Consider the following 9223-nt stretch of genomic DNA (forward strand, 5'->3'; position numbering starts at 1 on the left):
CTACCTTAATACTAAACCTATAAATATGTGCACAAAGCTCTATTTCCCCAACATCATATATAAATATATTTACATGTGTACATGACTGTATTTAGACCTCTGTAAATGTCCTTTGCCTCCTTGTTCTTTCCTCTATTTCCTTTGACTTTCCTCTTGTTCCACTATCATGCTCAGCCTTCATTTGGGTTTCAGTAATTCCTCTTGGTTACATTGCCTTTGATCAACCCTATGAGGCCTCTTACACCCTCGAATTTGGACTTTTCTAATGTTACTATACTTGGTATTTTTATTTTGCTTTCTTTTTAATATTGCTGATATATAGAAATGCAATGGAGATTTGCTTATTATTGTTGTGTATTTCAGCATTCCTAATATTGTGCATTTTTTCTATGTTATGTTTTAGATAACTTTGAAGTTTTTACATACATGACAAGTGCCATCTGAGAATAAAGAGAGCTCTAGCACATTCTTTCTAAACCTTGTCTTTTCTCTCTTTATTCCAATAGCTAGAATGTCTAGGATCATACTGGGAGAACAAGTAGTAAATTGACATCTTTGTCTTGCCTCAGTCTTAGAAGAAAAATGTTTAATATTTCATCATTTATTTTGTCTTTCATAGAGGCTTCTACTCTTTGTTGTCTAAGGGTTTTGTCATAAATTGGGTATACAGTTTTTATTAAAGGTTTTTCTCTGATCCATTGAAATGACCCCATGAATTGATCTATTCTGCTGTTATGGCACATGACCTAAATTAATTTAAAATATTAAATCAATTTCCATTCCTAAAATAAAATTACTCAGACACAATGTCTTGGACTCCATATGCTAAAATTTTGGGATCTTGCATTTCCATTTGTAGGGAATATTTGACTGTTCTTATATTGAGATATAACTCTCAGGCTTTGGTAACATAAACTAAACTGATCTCCTACCCCACCCACTATCATGACCCCAGTCCTGCCTTTCAGTCCTAGCTAGACCAGAGTGTCTAGTAGGACAGATAAGAGTTCACGACACATGGGATCCAGGTAAGATAAACACCTCAAGAACAGAAATGGGAGTAGTGATACCAGGAGGGTAGGGGGAAAGTGGAGGGAAGAGGGGAGGAAGGGGGAACCTATTGCAATGATTGACACATTAGGTCCCCCTCACCCTGGGTTGGGGGATGAACAACAGAAACATGGGTGAAAAAAGACAACAGTAGGTGTGAGACATGAAAATAATAATAATTTATAATTTATCAAGGGGGTCACAGGGGAGGGAGCTGATACCAAGGCCTCAAATAGAAAGAAAATGTTTTTAAAATGATGATGGCAATATATGTACAGCTATCCTTGATACAATTGAGGTATACATTGTTATAAGAGCTATAGGAGATCCCCCAATAAAATGATCTTTGAAAAATAAAATAAATTTATTTCAGTCAATTATTGAAGAATATTCCATCTTGTGAATTCTTCAGGCTTTATATATAACTGGTATTACCTCTTAAGTATTTCATAGATGTCAACAAGCCCTGTAGGTCAGGATAGTTCCTGTGTCTAGATTTTTACTTATGAATTTAATTATAACCAAATACATGCCTATTTAGATGTCATGGTCTTGTATCTTTTTGAAACATTTGTCTTCTTAAGAAATATATCCATTTCCTCTATGTTGCAAGCAGTTACTTGGGAACTGACTTATTTGCAAAATTACGGATGATTCTCCTTTTCATGCACAAGCCTGCACTTTGGGGTGGAGCATACAGACTATCCTGAGATCCTCTGAGTTAGTTAATTGTGCCAACCTGGCCGATAATCACATGTGGGGCTAATTGAAAGGCAGAGGGATAAATGGGTGGTGAGCCTCGCCTTTCTAGTTCTCGGGTCTCTTGCTTTCTGATGGTTGCACCGGGTGCAGCTGCCTTAGCAGTTCCCTGCTTCAGCTTGCAAGATGGACTTCCTACAAGACATCCCCAAGGAGAAGCCACATGGACCTATCCCGATGCCGCCCTGGGTGCTGGAGCAGCCATGTGGTGACCCCTGCTAGTGCTGAGATGCTTCTGAAAAGCTTCTGAAAAGCACATCATATTTAAATTCTGAGGTACTTACAATAGTTTGTAATAATAAATGGGCTATGATATGCATCAAACATCATCATCACTACTGTATTATTATGTCAAATAAGTATTTGCGTAGCAAGGTACACTATATTTGATATCTGAGACAAACATTTTATTCATGGTGGACATGAACCATAACTGCCTAGATTGTGTATAAATTCAATTTAAAGGCAAACGTAGGAATAGAATTTGTTCATAGTTGGAGGACTGCCTACACACAATATAGTGTTCACAGACAACAAAATCCTATAAAGTCCTATTTTATAGAACATTTTAATGATATTAAATAACACATAATTGTATTATTTTAAAGGTATATACAAATGCATAATCATAGCCTCAACAAAACTAAAACTAAAAAAAAAAGTTGTTTTTCTTGTTAAGTGCCATGAAGTCAGTTCTGACCCACAGCAACCCTGTGCACAGCAGAATGAAACACTGCCCCGTCCTGCGCCAGCCTCGCCATTCTTCCTGTGCTTGGTTCCTATCCATGGTTACAGCCACTGTGTCGATCCGTGTCATTGAGGGCCTTCCTCATTTTTGCTGCTCGTCTACTTTATCAAACATGATGTCCTTCTCACAGACTGCTCTCTCCTGACAGCATGTGCAAAGCATGCAGGATGATGTCTCGCCATCCTTGCCTCTGAGAAGCACTCTGACTGTGCTCCTTCCAAGACAGGTTGGCCTGTCCCTTTCCAGTTCTTGGTACTTTTCATTGCTTTTTGCCAGCACCGCAACTGAAACTCATAGATTATGCTTTGGTCATCCTTATTCAAGGTCCAACTTTCACATGCATATGAGGGAAATGAAAGCACCATGGTTTGGTCAGGTGTGCTCTAGTCCTCAAAGTAACCCCACTGATTTTCAACTCTCTGAAGAGGTCTTGTGCAGCTGATTTGCCCAATGCAACATGTGTTTTGATCTCTTGATTGCTGCTTCAATGAGCATTGATTATAGATCTAAGCAAGATGAAACCCTTGACAACTTCAATCTTCCCCCCATTTATCATGATGCTATCTCGTGGTCCAGTTGTGAGAATCTTGGTCTTCTCTACATTGAGTTGCAATCCATCCTGAAGACCGCAGTCCTTGATCTTTATCAGCATGTGCTTCAAGTCCTCCTTATTTTCAGCAAGCAAGGTTGTGTCTGTGTCATCTGTGCATATTTCAGGTTGTTAATAAACCTTCCTCTAAACCTGATGTCACATTCTTCTTTATACAATCCAACTTCCCAGATTATATGCTCAGCATACAGATTGAATAAGTATCATCAGAAGATACAACCCTGTCACACACCTTTCCTGATTTGAAAACATGCAATATCTCCTTGTTGTATTTGCAAAACTACCTCTAGATCCATGTACAAATTGTACATGAGCACAATGAAATGTTCTGAAATTCCCATTCTTCTCAAGGCAATCTATTGTTTGTAATGATCCACATAATCCAAGGCCTTGGCGTAATCAACAAAAACATATGTCTGGTAAGATTTCAGGTAAGATTTATCTGACATTAGCAATGATATCCCTTGTTGTCTTCTGAATCGAGCCTGAACCTCTGGCAGCTCCCTGTCAATGTACTGCTACAACTATTACTGGATGATCTTCAGCAAAATTTTACTTGTATGTGATATTAACAATATTGTTCTATAATTTGAGCAATCTGTTGGGCCACCTTTCTTTGGAATGGGTACAAATGTGAATCTCTTCCAGTCAGCCGGCCAACTAGCTCTCTTGAGAATTCCCTGGCATAGACAAGCAGTCCTAACCCCAGAGCTAGACTTCCCACTTGAGGAAGCTGGCAAGGCCCTGAGTAGATTAGTTCTTGAGACAGTGCACTCAGCGTTGGTTTAGTGGGTATCGTCCCCTTTAATCATCACATTATCTCACCCATCTTATGAACAGAGGCATGAGAGTGACAATTAAGAAAGTCATGCAGGTTGATGGGGACAGATTGGACTTTAAACTCACAGCTGTGTCTGACAGAGGCAGAGGCTCTCAGCACTACACCGCACTGCTCTCTGCCTGCTCCGTGGGTCCCTGAGGGGGTGCTCCTCCAGGTTCCTCCCCCTCAGGAGTGTCCTGCAGTGCCCTCTGGAGAACCATCCTGAGGGTCGGCCTCACCCGTTGCCGCTGCCTAAAGGAGCCAACGAAGAAGTAGATGATGGGGTTGGCACTGCTGTTAACACAGGAGAGAAAACGAGAACAGAAATAAGAAAACGTGCCAAGATCCATGTCCATCCAGGTTAATGTAAACCAAGAAATGCCGAAGGGGAGGCCGCACAGCAGGCAGACCAAGACAGTGATCAGAATGGTCACAATGAGCCTGGTCATATTCCTCCTCCGGGAGCCATAGAACACCTTCACCAGCAGAACCAGGCTGGACCCACAGAGAACCACAAATAAGAAAATCACCCACATGGCAATGATGAACTCGAATGACGTACACCAGTCCCTTTCCATGTCACTGTTAATGCCGGAACAGTAGACCCAATCCAGGATGGCCAACATCAGGGACAGGGCCCAGAGCAGGGTACACATGACAGCTGACATGTAACTTGGGCGGCGGCAGCGGTACCAAAGGGGGCACAGGATGGACAGACATCGCTCGGTGCCAATGGCGCTGAGAAGGCTCATGTCCATGAGGTAGGGAAACACTACCACATGGTTGATTCTGAGTAGGAACTCGATATTTTCCCCAAGGAAGAAGTACGTGAGATCTAGCAGGCAAAAGGCACCCACGATGCCGAGGACTAGGCAGTCGGCCACGGCCAGGTGGAGGATGTAGACGGAGAAGGGGTTCCTCCGCAGGCGGCAGCCCAGCAGCCAGACCACGACCGCGTTTCCCGCCAGCCCAAGCGGGGCAAGGATGACAGTTAGAAAGCTGGTGGTCAGAAATGTTATCGTCATCGTGTCAAAGTCTTCCTGAAAGGTCGCGTCACTTTCATTCACTGTTGAGAGTAGGTTTCCCCAGTCTGCGGAGGCGGGCTCCATGCTCACAAACCCTCCGCTGGTGGTCCTGGAACAGAAACAAGAGGTGAGCACCTGCTGAATGGTCATTGAGTCTCAGGACCATCCCCCTGCCTGGGAGCTGCTTCCCACACTTTACACAGAGGGGAACGGAGGCTCACAGGATGAAGGATTTTAAGGCTGGGCACGTGATGGTGTAGGGGTTATGCAGTGGGCTACTAACCTCAAAGTCGACAGTTTGAAACCACCAGCAGCTCCGCAGGGTGCAAATGGGGCTTTGTATTCCCATGACCCGGGAACTCACGGGGCCAGTTCTACCTTGTCCTATAGGGTCGTCAGGAATCGCCACCGAAGTGAGGTTTTGTTTTGAGAGGGGTGCAGGTTCTCATTGTCTCTGAAGCTGTGTTCTTCCTGCACACGCTTTCTCAGATGGGACTACTCTGTGGTCCAATCGCCTCCCTACGGCCATGTCATGTTTCTAGTCCACACGTCTAGGACAGGCCCTGTGGGACAGTGACGGGGCTCAGGGGCCAGCATTCCTTCTGTACTTGAGTGCTGCTGGTGGTTAGGAGCCTTAGTTGGTTCGGACTCACAGCAACTACATGAACATCAGAATGAGACACTGTCTGGCTGTGTGCCATCCTCACACTTGTTCTGTTTAGGGTTGGAACCAGAAAAAGTATTTGTTTCTAAAATGTTCAGGATTGTGGATGAAAAGATAGGTGCCCATGTGAATTCCAATTGAGTAGGTGAATAATGGAAGTTGATTGAGCACATACCAAGAATTTCCTATAAAAATATTCTTACGAGCTCCCTGAACTAAGTGCTGTTGGTCTCTCCAGTTTACAGAGGAGGGAAAGTGAACACAAGGAGGCTGGTTGCTTTGCTCCGGGACCCATGCCAACAGTGGCAGAGTCTGGATGTGAACCCACAGCTTGAGTCAGTTGGCATTGACCCAATGGAAGTGAGTTTAGTTTTGGTTTATGAGTCAGAATTGACAGTGGCTGTTGTTATTGTTGGTAGTCATATTCTTTGTACATTGGGTTTCTTTTTTTTTTTTTTCTCATGGGTTTGGGTAACAGAAAATGAGGGAAGTTGCTGATAGGATTATAAAATTCAGTTGTGATGGTTAACAGGGTTAATTCCAACAGTTTGGAACTCTTAATTCTAACATGGAAAGTGGCCAAGTTTGTCATCTTGCTGGACATAAAACAAGCCAGCTCAGAAGCAGGAACGGTGGATCTCACTACCTTCAAGAAGGAAGAGCCAGGAGCGGAGTTTGTCCTTTGGAACTCAAGAAACGTGTGCACTGAACTTGCTCAGTCCAGGAGACAGAGAGCAGTGATGTCACAGAAGTGGTGGAGTAGCACCAGCAGCAGAGGTGGCACTACCAAGAGCATACAGGCAGGGTAGCAGGCTTCCTGACCCACAAATCAAGAAAGTCTTCTGACTTCAAACAGGGGCTCGATTGTGGTGTGGGTTGCTTCCAGGCACTTAATCGGAGGAGTTGGGTTTGCAGACCCACAGAGTTAGAGCCAAGCACCTCTGGACTGAGGCTTATGGTGGAGTAGAGTGTCCTTTGGGAACTTATTGGCAGTAAGAAAGGACCTTTGTAACATTGCTCAAGCAGGGCAAAGATGAAGCACCAGAGAGAGTTGCTCCTGACTGATAGAACTGTATCCTGAATTTCTGATGCTGAGTCGTAACCTTCTAACTTCCCTGATCATGAGTTTTGGTTGTGAGTTCTGTGTAACCATCGCAATGAATTATAGAATGGAGTAGAGAAGTCGAGAGTACCTTGAGAGGGATGGTAAGCATCAGAATTGGCAAGTAGGGTTGGAGGGTGGAGGCATGTCTGACATCAGCTTCTTAGGAATTGGCCTTGTACTGATTCCTCCTCCCCCGGGTCAAGTCAGAGTAGGTCATATTCAGCCCTCCACCATTTCAATATTAATTTCCTGATGTTTATGACTTTGGATGCTCTAAGAGAAACCCATTAGACATGTATGCGACTTGATTAAGGAAAGAGTTTATTAGATCTGGATTGATGCATCTAAAGCTGTGGGAAACAGAAGGATTTCTCTCAAGCTGTCTTCCCCAAATGTATCCCAGACAGCTGCTTGAGAATGACTATGCACTTGGAGGCACTCTCCCTAAGAGCTATCAGCCACCTAGAACAAGCAGACACCACTGTTTATCCCACAATAAGTAGGGCCCACTCCCTTCTGATAAGGATAGTAGTTGTCTGTTTCCTTGTAGGAGACACCAGAGAGATCAAACCCACACAAGGAGGACCAAGGTTAGGCTGCCATCATTGATCTAGGGTCTGCCCATCTTGTCACACGTATACCCCTAGACCTTCCCATTCCTATAGGCACACCCCTAGCTCATCCCCTTCCTGTTACGCTTATGCCTATCATAGATCCCCTTCCTACGATGTGTATGCCTATTGTACTGCCCCTTCCTGTGACGTGTGATTCTGTAATCATGGCCCCCTAAAGTGATATAATGATTGGTTAGCGAGAAAAAGAAGAGGCTCTCCCCAGCTCTGGGGCTGGAAGCTCTCTCCAGCTCCCCAGGCCTGGAGGCTCTCCCCAATTCCTGGGGCCCTCTCTGGCTCTCGGGCCAGGAGAGACTCCCCGATTCTCGATCTGAGGCTACCCCTGCTCTTGTGCCCGGGTTCCCCCCATGAGGACCACCAAGTGGGGCGGAGGTGAGCAAAGCTACCATGTAATGTGTCTGACTGCATCATTGTAATATCTCTTTTATCTCTCATGCTCTCAATGGCTTTAATATAAACAAATAAATAAATATATATATGTATATACATATCAACCGTACAATTGTGCTACTGAACCTGTAGGTAGTAGTAGCGGTGGGGGCTGGCCCCTCACACACACACACCCCCGCCCCACATTTAATTTAATACTACATAAAGTGTCAAAAAAAAAAAACTAAGGCTCTTTCCCAAAATGCTGCACTCTCCTTTCTGGATTGGTGTCATCATCCTTTTTATATTCTGATTTGGATTTGGCATGCTCGTTACTTGCTTACTTTCCCCCCTTCCCGTGTGTAGTTGACCCCTTACACTGGCAGTGGGATACAGGATTGGTTAAGGTCATAGTCATTTGTTTGTGTGATCACAAGGTGTTGACAAGATCAGGTATCAGGCATCAGACCCCAAACAAACAATCGTATCAATGAGAATGGGGGATTGAAGTGGAGACCCAAAGTTCATCTGTACACAATTGGACATCCCCTCACAGAAGGTTCACAAGGAAGAGAATGAGCCAGCCATGGTGCGGTATAGTACTGACAAAACACACACCATTCCTCTAGTTCTTTAATGCTTCCCCCGCCCCCCACTATCATGACCCTAGTTCTACTGTATAAATTTTGGTAGACTGGAGCATGTACACTGGTAGAGATAAGAGCTCTTGAGACACGGAATACAGGACAGATAACCCCTCAGGGACAATAATGGGAACGGTTATACCATGGGGGTAGAGGGATGATGGAGGAGAAGGCATAACCAATCACAATGATCAATGTTTAACACACACACACATCAAGGTGACAAACAACAGAAATGTGGGGTTAGGGAGACAGTGGTCGTTGTAAGATATGCAAATAGTAATAATTTATCAAGGGGTCACAAGGGTTTGGGGGTGGGGGTGATAAAAGAGGAGCTGATACCAAAGGTTTGAATAGAAAGAAAATAATTTGAAAATTATAATGGCAACATGTGTACAAATGTGCTTGATACAATTGATGTATAGCTTGTTATAAGAGCTGTAAGAGCCCCCCAATAAAATTTTTATTTAAAAAAGAAAGAAAGTCCTGTCTTCCTCTCACCTAGCAGCTAGTGGAGCCCTGGTATGCCACCAGGGCTCCTCTATTCTGACTCATGGTGGCCCAATAACACAACATACAACTGTTCTCTAGGGTTTCCAAGACTACAAATTAGGAGAGAGACTCATCTTTCTCCTGCATAGTGGCTGGTAGATTCAAACTGTTGGCCTTAACAGTTAACAGCCAATGCATAACTTAGTATGCTATGAGGGATGAACCATCCCAAGTAAATCACTGCCCCTCTGTGGAAGTTACATGATCTGGTGTCAATTTGGGACTTAAAAGGATTAAGAGTGAAG

The 9223-nt window shown here is 43.9% G+C and overlaps 1 protein-coding gene across 1 annotated transcript; it reads right to left on the reverse strand.

The window, feature by feature from the left end:
- Positions 1 to 4106: 4106 nt before the first annotated feature.
- LOC101658596 (mas-related G-protein coupled receptor member X1-like) lies at positions 4107 to 5096 on the reverse strand. Its single transcript, XM_004711629.1, has one exon. The coding sequence runs from the start codon at positions 5094 to 5096 to the stop codon at positions 4107 to 4109; it is 990 nt and encodes a 329-aa protein (XP_004711686.1).
- Between the last annotated feature and the right edge of the window lie 4127 nt (positions 5097 to 9223).

The sequence above is a fragment of the Echinops telfairi genome, unplaced genomic scaffold, assembly GCF_000313985.2.
Source record: "Echinops telfairi isolate 266 unplaced genomic scaffold, ASM31398v2 ScPeMD7_60;HRSCAF=208, whole genome shotgun sequence".
Classification (NCBI taxonomy): domain Eukaryota; kingdom Metazoa; phylum Chordata; class Mammalia; order Afrosoricida; family Tenrecidae; genus Echinops; species Echinops telfairi.

Bases quoted from the DNA above. Each gene is read 5' to 3' on its own strand.
- LOC101658596 (XM_004711629.1), bottom strand. From the start codon at position 5,096: ATGGAGCCCGCCTCCGCAGACTGGGGAAACCTACTCTCAACAGTGAAT.